Genomic DNA, 17,266 nt, shown 5'->3' with positions numbered 1-17,266 from the left:
CTTGAAGCAGGGCCTCAACGCACGTAGCCAGTGTTCGGGAGGAGGACAGACGTTTTCACAATGAGAGCCCACCCCTCCCCTCTTCTTCCTTTTTCCACCTTTTATTACTGAGTGTGACATCATATGGTATGGAATATCCCTTTGGTTGGTTTAGGTCAGCTGCCCTGGTGATGTTTCTTTTTCACATTTTTTGCCCACCCCCTAGGACGGTTAGAGAGAGTCCTGATGCTGTGCCAGCACTGCTCAGCAGCAGACACAACACTGGTGTGATACCACTGCTGTTTTAGCTACAAGTGCTAAGTGCACAGCACTGTGTGGGCTGCTGCAGGGAAAGTTAACATCCCAGCCAGACCCAGTACACCTGGCTTGAATAAATGTAGGCACAAGCAAGCACTTGGATGTAAACTCTTTATTGTCCGCTGCCGCCTCAGGCTACTGAGGCTTGAATGGGAGAGGCTTGACACGCACACGTGGGCACCGCGCTCCTCCCTGGACAGGATGCTTTGGAACAGATGGAGGAACGGGCTGCCTGACAAACTGCGGGCCCATGGAAGCGATGGTGCCTGTGGTGCTCTCTGACCTCCGCTGACTGTGGGATTCCCCTGGGGGGGCAGAAGAGCCTGCCATGGGAGCACCTTGCTCAGAGCCTCGCCGGACAGCTTGGAGGAGATCAGGTGGTCTTTGGAGGTGCTCTGAGGGACAGCTCTCCTTCCCTTTGCTTGGCACGGGCTGTTTGGTGACACGCTTTCCCAAGTTCTTCTCCAGGTTCCGTGCAGTCCCAGGCTGACAGCTCTGCTCCGATACAGAGCGCGTCATCCCACTTGCCACCGTTTTGCTGTTTGAAGTGGTGTCTAAGGCCTTGGCTTTCATTTCCCGCTCCATCTTGTCCTTCACTTTTTCAACCACGTTAAGGACAATGGTTCTGGCATAGGCCTGCAGTTCTGTGTGCAGCCGCTGAACTTCGGAGACAGCCTTTTGGGTGCTCTCCCTCACAATCCTGTGACTCAGTCGTGAGACCTCAGCAGTGTCTGGCGCTGGTTGGATCATGGGCAACTTTTCTCTCTGCCTTGCTTCTGGGCTCTGCTCTTCTGACGCTCTTGGTAGTCCCCGCCCTTCCCTCATGCCCTGTCTTAAGAGAGGCACCTGGGATGGCTGTGGCTTCCTGTTAGAGAGGTTGACAGTGGGAAGCGCCAGGATTTCAGAGTATTTGCGGTTGAAGTCTTGCTCAAACCGGGAAGCTACGAAGGATTCCAAAGTGTCGCAGACACTTCCAACAGCTTCTCTGGTGACTTTGTCAAGGGAAGCCTGCGAGGATTCTCCCTCAAAGGCTTCCCTCGATTTCTTTTCTGCCAGCTTCCCCACTTGGAAGGCTGTCCTGGCGACGGGCTGCTCCTTCTGCCTGGCTGCTGGCCTTGGCTCAGATGCACTGGGCGTGCCGGATTCCCAGGACTTCTCAAAGAGCTTCATCACACTCGCCACAACCTTCTTAGCCAGCAGTGCAATTTCCTCCTCTTTATCAAGAGGAGATGTCTCTGAAGGCTCTGCGCTTTTGGCACTTCCACACAGTCTTTCTTGGCTCTTATGGGGAGCCCTCTTTAAGACGCAGGCAGACTGGTCCAGTGCCTGCACCCTCTCAAACACTTGCCGCACCACAGTCCGAGCCATCTCTTCAATTCTCTGGCTTTCTTTAGCAGCCTGTTCTTCCGAGGCAGCTTTGAATACACCGTCTGCGGGGACGGGTGACTTTCTCTCTGACTCAGTCACAGTAGGGATGCACCCAGGGAGCTTGGCATCTTCCCTGCCCAACTCAAGTCCGGAGGGAGCCGCTTTCAGCCTTCTGTACTGGCCAGATTGGAGAAGGTTTCTCCTGCTTTTGCAGGAAGGTGGGCCAGCTGGTTTTTTAGGCTCCAGTGGGCTGGCTTTCTCTCCCATGACCATGTACACATTAGTGGAGGAGCTCTGGCAATAGCTGTCAATCCGTGCCGTCAGTCTGGTGTCAAGTTTCTTCAACTTGGCGAGCTCTTGCTGAAGCTTTTCCTGAAAGGGAACAGCAGGTTTTGGCTCACTCTTGCCTCAGAAATGGCTCGCGTCCCTGCGTGCTGAGGCTTCATGCCGCCCGTGCCAGCGCCCTGCTTCTGCCGTGCAACGAGGGCTGAAGAGAAGGGCTTCCCTCGGGAAAGGGTCGTCCTTTCCCCACGACAACACCTGGCCCCCCAGCACAGCCCTGACATCTGCATTCCCCGCCTCCCTCAGATCCATCAAGGAAAGCCCCAGCCTTCTGTACCGTGCCGCTGACATGTGTCTACCAGCGCTGAGCTTTGCCTACCTCTCCTTGCCTCCTGGTTTTCTCAGCCTCCAGCTTGAGTGTGGTCAGATACTGCCTGTACTCATTGAACTCCTTCAGAGTGCAGACCACCTATAGAGAGACAAGGGCAGAAAGCTCCCAAGAACTGTCGAGGTAGCTGCGCAGTGGCAGGGGAGCAGCTCCTCTCCATCCCCTCCCCGTCCCAGCGGTGGGGACGCTGCCTCCCTCCGAGCCAGGGCCGAGTGGACTCCTCGCTCTGCACCAGACCCCACACCGGCTGCCTCCTCAATGCACAGGCAGCGCACGGCAGCCTGAGAAGAGCAGGAGTGGGCATTGCCAGCAGGGCGCTGGGGTGACGTCTGCTCCCTTGGAAGGCAGCGCAACAGCGCTGTGCCCCCCACCAGCAACAAGCGGCTGCAGCAAGCGCGCTGGGAATCATAGAATCATTAGGGTTGGAAAAGACCTTCAAGATCATCTGGTCCAACCATCAGCCTACTACCAATGTCACCCCCTAAACCATGTCCCTAAGCGCCAGGTCCAAGCTTTCCTTAAACACCCCCAGGGACAGTGACTCCACCACTTCCCTGGGCAACTCGTTCCAATGCCTGAGTGCTCCTTCTGAGAAGAAATGTCCCCTCATTTCCAACCTAAACCTCCCCGGCACAATTTGAGGCCATTCCCTCTAGTCCTGTTCCTAGTCATCTGCAAGAAGAGGCCGACCCCCAGCTCCCCACAAGTTCCTTTCTGGTAGTTGTAGAGAGCGATAAGGTCTCCCCTGAGCCCGTTTTATTGTGGCTACACTATTCCTGATACAGGCCAGGATGCCGTTGGCCTTCTTGGCCACCTGGGCACACTGCCGGCTCATGATGAGGCGAGCATCAATCAGCACCCCCAGATCCTTTTCCTCTGCACAGCTTTTGAGCCACTCTGCCGCAAGCCTGTAGCACTGCATGGGGTTGTTGTGGCCAAAGTGCAGGAACTGGCACTTAGCCATGTTAAACCTCATCCCACTGGCCTCTGCCAGAGGAGACCTGTGCTGGTCAGCGCAACGTCCAAACCTACTTTGCCATCACTGGTGATGTAGCCCTTGCTCTTCAGGCTCTGCAGGTTGTCTTTGCGATTGTAGTAGGCCTGCAGATGCGGGTCGTGCAGGCAGTTGTACTCTGTGCGCAGTAGGCGACAGTACGGATCTCCCAGATTAAATTGAGCAGAAGGCTGGTGAAGCTGGAAGAGAGGTGTTCCAGAGTATGAATGGGGCAGGAGAAAGCAGCAGAGAGACAAAGGCACTTCCAAGCTCCTCATGCACACGGGCTAGCCTTTTCCAACCTCTGAGGTATAGGTTTCTGATTCCTGGCTTACTTCCCGGCTGGACCTTCCTTCTGAAGCCATCAAAAACACCCCCACCAGGCTGAGGGTCCGGCCTGGGCTGGGGAGAGAAGGCCAAACCCCACCAGCAAAGTAGGCATCTTGGGCCACCGGGTAGAAATGCAAGAGCTTTCCATGCCAGAAATGAACCTTCAGATGGAAAACTTCAAGCCCGGTGGTTCACACGTCAGCAATGGAAAATCCACAGAAAACGGCCTCCTCTGGGTTAGGCAGGACTAAGGGGCGGGTAGCCTGCCTCCCTCCTTCGTCTGCCTCCAGGAAGTCTCTGCCTCGGAAGCAGTGCTCCCCCAAGCTGGAGGAAGAGGAGGAGGACACGGCATGCGGTTCCCAAGCAGAGAAGCCTGGGATTTTCTAAATTTCTAAATCTGAGAGGGAAAGCAGGAGAAGGTTGCACCCTCCCCTAAGAGACCCCCAGACTCAATGTTTCTGGCCATGCTGGAAGGCCACCTTGGCCTGGTACCCGGACGCGCTGCCGCCTGCTGCAGGCAGGGCCCCAGCTGCCCGCTTGCCTGGTGCCAGAACCCAGGCTGGCCCTGGTGCTGGCAAGCACGCCCCTGTGGAGAGCCCAGCTGTGGAACACCCTCTCCTGACCTCTGGCCAGTGCAGGCCACTGCTGTTGGCGAGTCCTCCTTTGTCTCCGTGCTGCGGAGCCGGGAGCATCCATCCCTGACTCCTCCACCCGGTTGGGCCAAAGTGCTGTAACTCCCACCGTAGAGCAGGTGGCCACAAGGCCGTCTCGGAATGATGGGGAGGGAGCCCGTGACAGAAGAGACCTTTTCCACCCCTTCCACCCCTTCCTCCTTCTCTTACCTTTTCCCCCAGCTTTGTCCTGCAGAAGACGGGCTTGGTGCCAGGCACTAGAGGGATTTTGACTCCCAGTGGGAGGTCCAGCAGCCCGCTGCCTCTTTCTCCAAGTTGCCATCTGGGCTGGAACTAGAAAGACAGGGACACTCAGACACTCAGGCACTCCAATCCCTTGTGCAGCCCACCCCCGCACCCCCTTGCAGCTCTCTTCCCACTTGCTAGCAATACGCCGGGATGGGCAGAGAGAGGCACGGCTCCCTGCGAGCCTTCTGCGGCCTGACCAGGTTTAGATCCCTCCCAGCTTCCTGGGAGCCTCCTCTGGCCCCAGAGCAGTCCCGCACGCCCCGGGCTCCTGCTCTGAGCCCTCTCCTCGGGCACAGTGCTCACCTCTCTGCTCTTGCCAGCTATGCACAGCAGTGCGTCTGGGTTTTGGAAACCAGCAGTGAGATGCTGCTCCATGGCTCCTTCCAAGAGCTCTGTGGGAGCTGCGACCCTCTGCTAGCACCTCTCACTCCAGAGGCAGACAGCTGCAACTGTCCCAGGCGGTCTCCCAGCAAGCGGCTTCATAGAGCGCTCAAGCATTGTTACATCATCGCGTTGCCATGCCGCCACCTACGCCATGGCTACCTGCAGGCCCTTCTGGTCACACTGGTGGGCAAGCCACTCCAGCCGAGCCTGCTTTGAGCAGGGCGCCTGGACTAGGTTGTTTCTACCAGCCCCTTCCCACCCCAACTCTTCTGTCATTCTTGGAAGGAAAGCTGTCATCCTTGCTAACTGGTGAGAAATGTGCAGATTTTCCACACCAGAAATGCTTGCTTCTTGGCTGAATGTTCAGTGATGGAGCCTTCAGCAGCTCTGTGAGACAGTTTTGGCGGCAGGTCGTGTCTTCACCTATTGCCCTGATTTTCTCTGGCAAAAGGCCTGTGGAACCTGGCTGCTGCCTGCAGCTGCTGGGCTTCCCACTCCCCTTGGCCCTCCCTTCTGCCATACGTCTCCTTTGGGCTCTCCCCATCCCTCCTGTGAGGCGACAGGCAATGCAGGAGGCTTTGCAGCAGTGCGCAAGGGCTTCTCGCCACCGCTCCTAGCTTTTCCCTCTGTCCTGCTGCCTCTTCCCTCCTACCTGTTTCTTCTGCTCCCGTGTGGCTTTTTCACGGCCGCAGTCCCCAAGAGGCACCGCTGCCACCATGGAGAGCCTCCTGCCCAGAGTGCCTTCCCTGGCCTCACTTCTGCAGCGTCCCCTTCCACAGGCCTCCTGCTGTGTCTTCGCTGTCCCCTCCTGTGTCTGCCTCCCTCTGAGTGCCCTCCTGGCCCGGCCCACGTGTCCTCACATTTCTCCTCCTGCCTGCTGCCCGAGCCGCTGCCACCCGTTGTCACACAGGAGAGAGCAGCGGCGCCAGGGGCTCCTCTGGTCGCTCTCAGCTCTGGCTCCACAGGCAGCCCTTGCTGAGCCGGCTGGAACTGTCTGGGACTGGCCCCCATGCCTCCAGGCCTACCCCCCTCCGACGGCCACACAGACAGGCCCAAAGCCACCCGCTAGGCCCAAGCCACCCCCGGCTTCCTCCCGTAAAGGGCACAGTTGGTGCTGGGTCACCGGTTGCAGCTGTGCCGCTCACATCTGCTTTGAATTCCAACCTCTTTCTCCATTTCCACCAACTTTCTTCCCCTCTTTCCTTTCTGTTACCTGTTCCTGTGGCTGTTTCCTGCAAGCAACAGGGCAGGAGCCGGGCTGCTGGCTCCTGCTGTGCTCACTTTCTACCTCTCCCTCTTATTGAGACCCCTTTCCACCCTTTGTTCCTTCTTTTTTCTCGTTTGTTCCTTTTTTGCCTGCTCTGCGAGACAGGCTTGATGCCATGGTTCTGGCTGCTGCTACTTCTGGGGCTACTGCCCTGACCTGCCAGGCCTTTCCCCTCCCTGTACGCAGCTCCTGCCCCTGCAGGCAGTCATGAGGGGAAAAGAGGCTAAGCGGGGCTCACAGGGCCATACAGAATGGCAAAGGGAGGGCTCTGGGTGGCACCCAAAGGCCCACGGAGGGCCATAGCTGGCACTTGGAAGCATCCAGAGGTCTCACGGTAGGCAGTGAAAGGCAGACGGAGGCCTCTGGGCAGCACCAAAGGTCTGCTAGAGCTGTGGTCAAGCGCAGGGCCCTAGGAGACATGCAAAGAGCAGTGGAGGGCCTTGGGGTCACCAAAAGGCAAACAGCGCCCCTTAGCAGTCCCAAAAGGCCCAAGGAGGGCCCAGGGAAGGACAAGGCAATCAGAGAGGCCTCAAGGAGGCAAGAGGGTAAGCGGAATCCTCTGGGAAATAGGACTGAAAACCTGAAGGTCTGAAAACATGTCAGGCAACCAAAAGACACAGTGAGAGGCCTGGGTGGGAACCCAAAAAAGGCCAGGCTCTGTTTCCCGTCAACAATTTGACTTGTCTCCTTGTGGGACTGAAGGTCTCCCTTCCGCAGGGGATGCTTCATGGGAGAGTGTCAAAGGCCAAGCCCGTGCCACGGCTGCGTGGAGAATTCCCGTGAGAGGGGGGGACTGCTCCCACCGCTTGCCTTTGTGTGAGCACTGGCACGGGCAGACCTTCTGGGGGAGCTTGGTCTAAGGAGAAGGAGCCCTGCAAGAAGGGTCTCAACATTGTCCTCGACACCTGGTAAACACCAGGCTTCCTAGACCTGGTCCGGCCCCTTCCTTAGCCCAGCTGCAACACTTGACGCGACAAGGAAGGCTAAAGCCCACCTAGAGATGAGGTTTGCAAAAGAGATAAAAGATAATAAGAAGGTTTTTTTTTAAGTATGTAAACAGTAAAAGGAAGAGTAGGGATAATGTGGGTCCTTTGCTGAACGAGGTGGGTGTCCTGGTAACGGGAAACGCCGAGAAGGTGGAGATACTGAATGCTTTCTTTGCTTCAGTCTTTGCTTCAAGGACTCCCCCCCAGGACTCCTCGACCCTGGCGGGAGAATAAAGGGTCTGGGAAATAGAGGGCTCCCCCCTGGTTGACGAGAGAGTGCTTCGGGAGCGTCTGAGTGGGCGCAACGCACACAAATCCATGGGTCCCGATGGGATGCATCCACGTGTGCTAAGGGAGTTGGCAGAGGTGATCGCCGAACTGCTCTCTATCATCTTTGAAAGGTCCTGGAGAACAGGAGAGGTGCCTGAAGACTGGAGGATAGCCAATGTCACTCCAGTCTTCAAGAAGGGCAAGAAGGAGGATCCGGGAAACTACAGGCCAGTCAGTCTCACCTCTGTCCCTGGAAAGGTGTTGGAACAGTTTGTTCTGGATGCCATCTCCAAGCAATTGGAAGAGAAGAATGTTATGAGGAGTAGTCAGCCTGGATTCACCAAGGGGAAGTCATGCTCGACCAACCTCATTGCCTTCTATGATGGCATCACCAGCTGGTAGATGGGGGGAGAGCAGTGGATGTCATCTACCTTGACTTTAGCAAGGCTTTCAATACTGTCTCCCATGACATCCTGATAGCGAAGCTGAGAAAGTGTGGGATAGAGGAGTGGACAGTAAGGTGGGTTGAGAACCGGCTGACTGGCTGAGCTCAGAGGGTGGTGATCGGCGGCACAGAGTCCGGCTGGAGACCTGTGACTAGTGGTGTTCCCCAGGGGTCAGTGCTGGGTCCGGTCTTGTTCAACATCTTCATCGACGACTTTGATGAGGGAATAGTGTCTGCCCTCAGCAAGTACGCCGATGACACAAAGCTGGGAGGAGTGGCCGACACGCCAGAAGGCTGTGCTGCCATTCAGCGAGACCTGGACAAGCTACAAAGATGGGCAGGAAGAGACCAAATGAGGTTTAATAAGAGCAAGTGTAGAGTCCTGCACCTGGGAAGGAACAACCGGACATATCAGTACAGGCTGGGGGACGACCTCCTGGAGAGGAGCTCTGAGAAGGACCTGGGGGTCCTAGTGGACGACAGGTTGACCATGGGCCAGCAGTGTGCCCTCGTGGCCAAGAGGGCCGATGGGATCCTGGCATGCATTAAAAGGAGTGTGGCCAGCAGGTCATGGGAGGTGATCCTCCCCCTCTACTCTGCCCTGGTCAGGCCTCACCTGGAGTACTGTGTCCAGTTCTGGGCTCCCCGCTACAAAAAAGACAGGGATCTCCTGGAAAGAGTCCAGTGGAGGGCCACAAAGATGATACGGGGCCTGGAGCATCTTCCCTACGAGGAAAGGCTGAGAGACCTGGGTCTGTTCAGCCTGGAGAAGAGAAGACTGAGAGGGGATCTCATCAAAGTGTATAAATACCTGAGGTGTGGGAGACAGAGGGATTTGGCCAACCTCTTTTCAGTGGTTTGTGGGGACAGGACAAGGGGTAATGGCCACAAGATAGAGCACAGGAAGTTCCGCACCAACATGCAAAAGAACTTCTTAACAGTGAGGGTGACGGAGCACTGGTACAGGCTGCCCAGGGAGGTTGTGGAGTCTCCTCCTCTGGAGATATTCAAGGCCCGTCTGGACACCTACCTGGGCAGCCTGCTCTAAGGAACCTGCTTTTGCGGGGGGGTTGGACCTGATGATCTCTCGAGGTCCCTTCCAACCCCTTCAGTTCTGTGATTCTGTGATTTTGTGACTTCATCAAGGAGCAGAACTGCTGGCTACTTCTCCCCTCCCTAGTTCAGATTGCCTGTTACATTGGCCCATAGTGCTCTAGCCACACAGCCCAAGTTGCAGAAGGCAAAGGCAGGGTCTGGGAGAATGAAGAGCCGCCCACTGTAGGAGAAGATCATGTGCGAGACCATCTAAGGAACCTGAAGGTGCGCAAGTCCATGGGACCAGATGAGAGGCATCCGTGGGTCCTGAGGGAGCTGGTGGATAACGTTGCTAAGCCACTGTTCATCATATTTGAGCAGCAGTGGCGGCCTGGGGCAGTTCCAGCTGCCTGGCAAATCTGGTGGCCTTCTACGATGGGGGTACAGCCTCGGTGCATAGGGGAAGAGCAACTGATGTCATCTACTTGGATGTGTGCAAAGCATTTGATACTGTCCCATACAACATCCTTGTCTCTAAACTGGGGAGACATGGATTTGATGGATGGACCACTTGGTGGGTAAGGAACTGGCTGGCTGGTCACACTCAAAGAGTTGCGGTCAACGGCTCGATATCCAGGTGGAGACCAGTGACGAGTGGCCCTCCTCAGGGGTCGTTTCTGGGACCGGTGCTGTTTAACATCTTTGTCGTTGACAAGGACAGTGGGATGGAGTGCACCCTCAGCACGTTTGTTGATGACACCAAGCTGTGTGGTGCGGTCAACACGTTGGAGGGAAGCGATGCCATCCAGAGGGACCTGGACAGGCTTGAGAGGATGTTGGAGCAGGTTTTCCTCATGCAGCCCAGGGTGTACCATGGCAGAGCAGATCTCCACACTGCAGCCCGTGCAGGAGCCCACGGTGGAGCAGGTGGATGTGGCCTGAAGGAGGCTGTGGCCTATGGAGAGCCCCAGTTGGTGCAGACTCCAGGCTGGAGCTGCAGCCCGTGGAGAGGAGCCCACACAAGAGCTGGAGATCTTGCAGGAGCTGCTGCCCGTGGGGCACCTGTCTTGCTTCGTGGACCCCGTGGTATGGACCTGTATTGGAGCAGTTCTTGAAAAGATGCAGCCTGTGGGAAGCCCACGCAGGATCAGTTCAGGAAGGACAGCATCCCGTGGGAGGGACCCCTCATTGGAGCAGGGGTAGAGAGTGACCATGTAGGAGCATGGGAGGTGAACCGTTAAGGACTGACTGCAGCCCCCACTCCATGTTCCCCTGAACATGGAACAACTGTTCCCCTGAACAGCTCAAGTTCCAGGGCCTCGATGTCCTTCTTGTACTGAGGGGCCCAAAACTCAACAACAGTACTCGAGGTGCGGTCTCACCAAAGCTGAGTATGGGGGGATGATCACCTCCCTGCTCCTGCTGGCTACGCTATTTCTACTACAGGCCAGGATGCCGTTGGTCTTCTTGGCCACCTGAGCACACTGCCGGCTCACGATCAGCCGACCATCGATCAACACTCTCAGGTCCCTTTCCTCTTCACTGTCTTCTAGCCACTCTGCCCCAAGCCTTATTGGTTATTGTGGCCAAAGTGCAAGACCTGGCACTTGGCCTGTTAAACCTCATCCCATAGCCCCCACTCCATGTTCCCCTGAGCCACTTGGGGGCAGGGTGGATGTAGAAGAGGGTGGAAGGGGGAAGGTGATTTTAGTTTGCTTTTAGTATCTCACTGCTCTAGCCTGTTTTAATAGGTAATAAATTATATTAATCTCCCTATGCTGAGTCTGTTTTGCCCGTGATGATAATTGTTGCGTGGTCTCCCTGTCCTTATCTCAACCCTTGAGCCCGTTTTATCGTATTTTCTCCCCCTTTCTGTTTGAGGAGGGCGAGTGAGAGAGTGGTCGTGGTGGAGTTCAGCTGCCCAGCTGGGTAAAACCACCACACGGTGTAGGGAAAATCCCCAAGCACAGCAAGGCCTGGCGTGGTGGTTTTACCGTGCTAGGCAGCTGAACACAACCGCTCTCTCACTCCCCCTCCTTAGATGAGGAGGGGAAGAAGTAAAGGAAAGAACAGCTCACGGGTTGAGATAAGGATGATTTAATTAAAGGAAAAAAAAAAAAAGAAATAATTATTAAGGAAAGATTACTATTAATTAAACGATTTAACTAAACAATTTAACTAAACAATTAACAATTTAACTAAAGGGAAAAAAAAGGGAAAGGGGAAAAGGGAGGGGGGAAAGGGAAAACTAAACAAAACAAGTAAAGGCTATGTGGAAGTGCAGAGGAAAGAAATGACTCTCTACTTCCCACAAATGAGCGAAGCTTGACCACGTACTTGAAGCAGGGCCTCAACGCACGTAGCCAGTGTTCGGGAGGAGGACAGACGTTTTCACAATGAGAGCCCACCCCTCCCCTCTTCTTCCTTTTTCCACCTTTTATTACTGAGTGTGACATCATATGGTATGGAATATCCCTTTGGTTGGTTTAGGTCAGCTGCCCTGGTGATGTTTCTTTTTCACATTTTTTGCCCACCCCCTAGGACGGTTAGAGAGAGTCCTGATGCTGTGCCAGCACTGCTCAGCAGCAGACACAACACTGGTGTGATACCACTGCTGTTTTAGCTACAAGTGCTAAGTGCACAGCACTGTGTGGGCTGCTGCAGGGAAAGTTAACATCCCAGCCAGACCCAGTACACCTGGCTTGAATAAATGTAGGCACAAGCAAGCACTTGGATGTAAACTCTTTATTGTCCGCTGCCGCCTCAGGCTACTGAGGCTTGAATGGGAGAGGCTTGACACGCACACGTGGGCACCGCGCTCCTCCCTGGACAGGATGCTTTGGAACAGATGGAGGAACGGGCTGCCTGACAAACTGCGGGCCCATGGAAGCGATGGTGCCTGTGGTGCTCTCTGACCTCCGCTGACTGTGGGATTCCCCTGGGGGGGCAGAAGAGCCTGCCATGGGAGCACCTTGCTCAGAGCCTCGCCGGACAGCTTGGAGGAGATCAGGTGGTCTTTGGAGGTGCTCTGAGGGACAGCTCTCCTTCCCTTTGCTTGGCACGGGCTGTTTGGTGACACGCTTTCCCAAGTTCTTCTCCAGGTTCCGTGCAGTCCCAGGCTGACAGCTCTGCTCCGATACAGAGCGCGTCATCCCACTTGCCACCGTTTTGCTGTTTGAAGTGGTGTCTAAGGCCTTGGCTTTCATTTCCCGCTCCATCTTGTCCTTCACTTTTTCAACCACGTTAAGGACAATGGTTCTGGCATAGGCCTGCAGTTCTGTGTGCAGCCGCTGAACTTCGGAGACAGCCTTTTGGGTGCTCTCCCTCACAATCCTGTGACTCAGTCGTGAGACCTCAGCAGTGTCTGGCGCTGGTTGGATCATGGGCAACTTTTCTCTCTGCCTTGCTTCTGGGCTCTGCTCTTCTGACGCTCTTGGTAGTCCCCGCCCTTCCCTCATGCCCTGTCTTAAGAGAGGCACCTGGGATGGCTGTGGCTTCCTGTTAGAGAGGTTGACAGTGGGAAGCGCCAGGATTTCAGAGTATTTGCGGTTGAAGTCTTGCTCAAACCGGGAAGCTACGAAGGATTCCAAAGTGTCGCAGACACTTCCAACAGCTTCTCTGGTGACTTTGTCAAGGGAAGCCTGCGAGGATTCTCCCTCAAAGGCTTCCCTCGATTTCTTTTCTGCCAGCTTCCCCACTTGGAAGGCTGTCCTGGCGACGGGCTGCTCCTTCTGCCTGGCTGCTGGCCTTGGCTCAGATGCACTGGGCGTGCCGGATTCCCAGGACTTCTCAAAGAGCTTCATCACACTCGCCACAACCTTCTTAGCCAGCAGTGCAATTTCCTCCTCTTTATCAAGAGGAGATGTCTCTGAAGGCTCTGCGCTTTTGGCACTTCCACACAGTCTTTCTTGGCTCTTATGGGGAGCCCTCTTTAAGACGCGGGCAGACTGGTCCAGTGCCTGCACCCTCTCAAACACTTGCCGCACCACAGTCCGAGCCATCTCTTCAATTCTCTGGCTTTCTTTAGCAGCCTGTTCTTCCGAGGCAGCTTTGAATACACCGTCTGCGGGGACAGGTGACTTTCTCTCTGACTCAGTCACAGTAGGGATGCACCCAGGGAGCTTGGCATCTTCCCTGCCCAACTCAAGTCCGGAGGGAGCCGCTTTCAGCCTTCTGTACTGGCCAGATTGGAGAAGGTTTCTCCTGCTTTTGCAGGAAGGTGGGCCAGCTGGTTTTTTAGGCTCCAGTGGGCTGGCTTTCTCTCCCATGACCATGTACACATTAGTGGAGGAGCTCTGGCAATAGCTGTCAATCCGTGCCGTCAGTCTGGTGTCAAGTTTCTTCAACTTGGCGAGCTCTTGCTGAAGCTTTTCCTGAAAGGGAACAGCAGGTTTTGGCTCACTCTTGCCTCAGAAATGGCTCGCGTCCCTGCGTGCTGAGGCTTCATGCCGCCCGTGCCAGCGCCCTGCTTCTGCCGTGCAACGAGGGCTGAAGAGAAGGGCTTCCCTCGGGAAAGGGTCGTCCTTTCCCCACGACAACACCTGGCCCCCCAGCACAGCGCTGACATCTGCATTCCCCGCCTCCCTCAGATCCATCAAGGAAAGCCCCAGCCTTCTGTACCGTGCCGCTGACATGTGTCTACCAGCGCTGAGCTTTGCCTACCTCTCCTTGCCTCCTGGTTTTCTCAGCCTCCAGCTTGAGTGTGGTCAGATACTGCCTGTACTCATTGAACTCCTTCAGAGTGCAGACCACCTATGGAGAGACAAGGGCAGAAAGCTCCCAAGAACTGTCGAGGTAGCTGCGCAGTGGCAGGGGAGCAGCTCCTCTCCATCCCCTCCGCGTCCCAGCGGTGGGGACGCTGCCTCCCTCCGAGCCAGGGCCGAGTGGACTCCTCGCTCTGCACCAGACCCCACACCGGCTGCCTCCTCAATGCACAGGCAGCGCACGGCAGCCTGAGAAGAGCAGGAGTGGGCATTGCCAGCAGGGCGCTGGGGTGACGTCTGCTCCCTTGGAAGGCAGCGCAACAGCCCTGTGCCCCCCACCAGCAACAAGCGGCTGCAGCAAGCGCGCTGGGAATCATAGAATCATTAGGGTTGGAAAAGACCTTCAAGATCATCTGGTCCAACCATCAGCCTACTACCAATGTCACCCCCTAAACCATGTCCCTAAGCGCCAGGTCCAAGCTTTCCTTAAACACCCCCAGGGACAGTGACTCCACCACTTCCCTGGGCAACTCGTTCCAATGCCTGAGTGCTCCTTCTGAGAAGAAATGTCCCCTCATTTCCAACCTAAACCTCCCCGGCACAATTTGAGGCCATTCCCTCCAGTCCTGTTCCTAGTCATCTGCAAGAAGAGGCCGACCCCCAGCTCCCCACAAGTTCCTTTCTGGTAGTTGTAGAGAGCGATAAGGTCTCCCCTGAGCCCGTTTTATTGTGGCTACACTATTCCTGATACAGGCCAGGATGCCGTTGGCCTTCTTGGCCACCTGGGCACACTGCCGGCTCATGATGAGGCGAGCATCAATCAGCACCCCCAGATCCTTTTCCTCTGCACAGCTTTTGAGCCACTCTGCCGCAAGCCTGTAGCACTGCATGGGGTTGTTGTGGCCAAAGTGCAGGAACTGGCACTTAGCCATGTTAAACCTCATCCCACTGGCCTCTGCCAGAGGAGACCTGTGCTGGTCAGCGCAACGTCCAAACCTACTTTGCCATCACTGGTGATGTAGCCCTTGCTCTTCAGGCTCTGCAGGTTGTCTTTGCGATTGTAGTAGGCCTGCAGATGCGGGTCGTGCAGGCAGTTGTACTCTGTGCGCAGTAGGCGACAGTACGGATCTCCCAGATTAAATTGAGCAGAAGGCTGGTGAAGCTGGAAGAGAGGTGTTCCAGAGTATGAATGGGGCAGGAGAAAGCAGCAGAGAGACAAAGGCACTTCCAAGCTCCTCATGCACACGGGCTAGCCTTTTCCAACCTCTGAGCTATAGGTTTCTGATTCCTGGCTTACTTCCCGGCTGGACCTTCCTTCTGAAGCCATCAAAAACACCCCCACCAGGCTGAGGGTCCGGCCTGGGCTGGGGAGAGAAGGCCAAACCCCACCAGCAAAGTAGGCATCTTGGGCCACCGGGTAGAAATGCAAGAGCTTTCCATGCCAGAAATGAACCTTCAGATGGAAAACTTCAAGCCCGGTGGTTCACACGTCAGCAATGGAAAATCCACAGAAAACGGCCTCCTCTGGGTTAGGCAGGACTAAGGGGCGGGTAGCCTGCCTCCCTCCTTCGTCTGCCTCCAGGAAGTCTCTGCCTCGGAAGCAGTGCTCCCCCAAGCTGGAGGAAGAGGAGGAGGACACGGCATGCGGTTCCCAAGCAGAGAAGCCTGGGATTTTCTAAATTTCTAAATCTGAGAGGGAAAGCAGGAGAAGGTTGCACCCTCCCCTAAGAGACCCCCAGACTCAATGTTTCTGGCCATGCTGGAAGGCCACCTTGGCCTGGTACCCGGACGCGCTGCCGCCTGCTGCAGGCAGGGCCCCAGCTGCCCGCTTGCCTGGTGCCAGAACCCAGGCTGGCCCTGGTGCTGGCAAGCACGCCCCTGTGGAGAGCCCAGCTGTGGAACACCCTCTCCTGACCTCTGGCCAGTGCAGGCCACTGCTGTTGGCGAGTCCTCCTTTGTCTCCGTGCTGCGGAGCCGGGAGCATCCATCCCTGACTCCTCCACCCGGCTGGGCCAAAGTGCTGTAACTCCCACCGTAGAGCAGGTGGCCACAAGGCCTTCTCGGAATGATGGGGAGGGAGCCCGTGACAGAAGAGACCTTTTCCACCCCTTCCACCCCTTCCTCCTTCTCTTACCTTTTCCCCCAGCTTGGTCCTGCAGAAGACAGGCTTGGTGCCAGGCACTAGAGGGATTTTGACTCCCAGTGGGAGGTCCAGCAGCCCGCTGCCTCTTTCTCCAAGTTGCCATCTGGGCTGGAACTAGAAAGACAGGGACACTCAGACACTCAGGCACTCCAATCCCTTGTGCAGCCCACCCCCGCACCCCCTTGCAGCTCTCTTCCCACTTGCTAGCAATACGCCGGGATGGGCAGAGAGAGGCACGGCTCCCTGCGAGCCTTCTGCGGCCTGACCAGGTTTAGATCCCTCCCAGCTTCCTGGGAGCCTCCTCTGGCCCCAGAGCAGTCCCGCACGCCCCGGGCTCCTGCTCTGAGCCCTCTCCTCGGGCACAGTGCTCACCTCTCTGCTCTTGCCAGCTATGCACAGCAGTGCGTCTGGGTTTTGGAAACCAGCAGTGAGATGCTGCTCCATGGCTCCTTCCAAGAGCTCTGTGGGAGCTGCGACCCTCTGCTAGCACCTCTCACTCCAGAGGCAGACAGCTGCAACTGTCCCAGGCGGTCTCCCAGCAAGCGGCTTTATAGAGCGCTCAAGCATTGTTACATCATCGCGTTGCCATGCCGCCACCTACGCCATGGCTACCTGCAGGCCCTTCTGGTCACACTGGTGGGCAAGCCACTCCAGCCGAGCCTGCTTTGAGCAGGGCGCCTGGACTAGGTTGTTTCCACCAGCCCCTTCCCACCCCAACTCTTCTGTCATTCTTGGAAGGAAAGCTGTCATCCTTGCTAACTGGTGAGAAATGTGCAGATTTTCCACACCAGAAATGCTTGCTTCTTGGCTGAATGTTCAGTGACGGAGCCTTCAGCAGCTCTGTGAGACAGTTTTGGCGGCAGGTCGTCTCTTCACCTATTGCCCTGATTTTCTCTGGCAAAAGGCCTGTGGAACCTGGCTGCTGCCTGCAGCTGCTGGGCTTCCCACTCCCCTTGGCCCTCCCTTCTGCCATACGTCTCCTTTGGGCTCTCCCCATCCCTCCTGTGAGGCGACAGGCAATGCAGGAGGCTTTGCAGCAGTGCGCAAGGGCTTCTCGCCACCGCTCCTAGCTTTTCCCTCTGTCCTGCTGCCTCTTCCCTCCTACCTGTTTCTTCTGCTCCCGTGTGGCTTTTTCACGGCCGCAGTCCCCAAGAGGCACCGCTGCCACCATGGAGAGCCTCCTGCCCAGAGTGCCTTCCCTGGCCTCACTTCTGCAGCGTCCCCTTCCACAGGCCTCCTGCTGTGTCTTCGCTGTCCCCTCCTGTGTCTGCCTCCCTCTGAGTGCCCTCCTGGCCCGGCCCACGTGTCCTCACATTTCTCCTCCTGCCTGCTGCCCGAGCCGCTGCCACCCGTTGTCACACAGGAGAGAGCAGCGGCGCCAGGGGCTCCTCTGGTCGCTCTCAGCTCTGGCTCCACAGGCAGCCCTTGCTGAGCCGGCTGGAACTGTCTGGGAC

The 17,266-nt window shown here is 56.4% G+C and overlaps 2 protein-coding genes across 4 annotated transcripts; both read right to left on the bottom strand.

Annotated features, from left to right (window-relative positions):
* Positions 1-428: 428 nt before the first annotated feature.
* LOC136786504 (titin homolog) lies at positions 429-5,126 on the bottom strand. Of its 2 annotated transcripts, XM_066978439.1 has the most exons (5): positions 4,883-5,108; positions 4,502-4,624; positions 3,368-3,529; positions 2,327-2,416; positions 429-2,037 (listed from the first exon to the last, which is right to left on the bottom strand). In XM_066978439.1, the coding sequence occupies exons 1-5, from the start codon at positions 4,952-4,954 to the stop codon at positions 433-435; spliced, it is 2,052 nt and encodes a 683-aa protein (XP_066834540.1). In that variant the 5' UTR covers positions 4,955-5,108; the 3' UTR covers positions 429-432. The 2 variants fall into 2 exon arrangements, with proteins under 2 accessions (XP_066834540.1, XP_066834541.1); XM_066978440.1 differs by lacking the exon at positions 2,327-2,416 and having other exon boundaries at positions 4,883-5,126.
* A 6,507-nt stretch (positions 5,127-11,633) lies between these two features.
* Positions 11,634-17,266, bottom strand: LOC136786506 (titin homolog). Of its 2 annotated transcripts, XM_066978442.1 has the most exons (5): positions 16,185-17,266; positions 15,804-15,926; positions 14,670-14,831; positions 13,629-13,718; positions 11,634-13,339 (listed from the first exon to the last, which is right to left on the bottom strand). In XM_066978442.1, exons 1-5 carry the CDS (start codon positions 16,254-16,256, stop codon positions 11,735-11,737), a joined length of 2,052 nt encoding a protein of 683 aa, XP_066834543.1. In that variant the 5' UTR covers positions 16,257-17,266; the 3' UTR covers positions 11,634-11,734. The 2 variants fall into 2 exon arrangements, with proteins under 2 accessions (XP_066834543.1, XP_066834545.1); XM_066978444.1 differs by lacking the exon at positions 13,629-13,718.

The sequence above is a fragment of the Anser cygnoides genome, chromosome 16 (assembly GCF_040182565.1).
Source record: "Anser cygnoides isolate HZ-2024a breed goose chromosome 16, Taihu_goose_T2T_genome, whole genome shotgun sequence".
NCBI lineage: Eukaryota > Metazoa > Chordata > Aves > Anseriformes > Anatidae > Anser > Anser cygnoides.
This window is presented reverse-complemented; position numbering and strand designations above follow the sequence as displayed.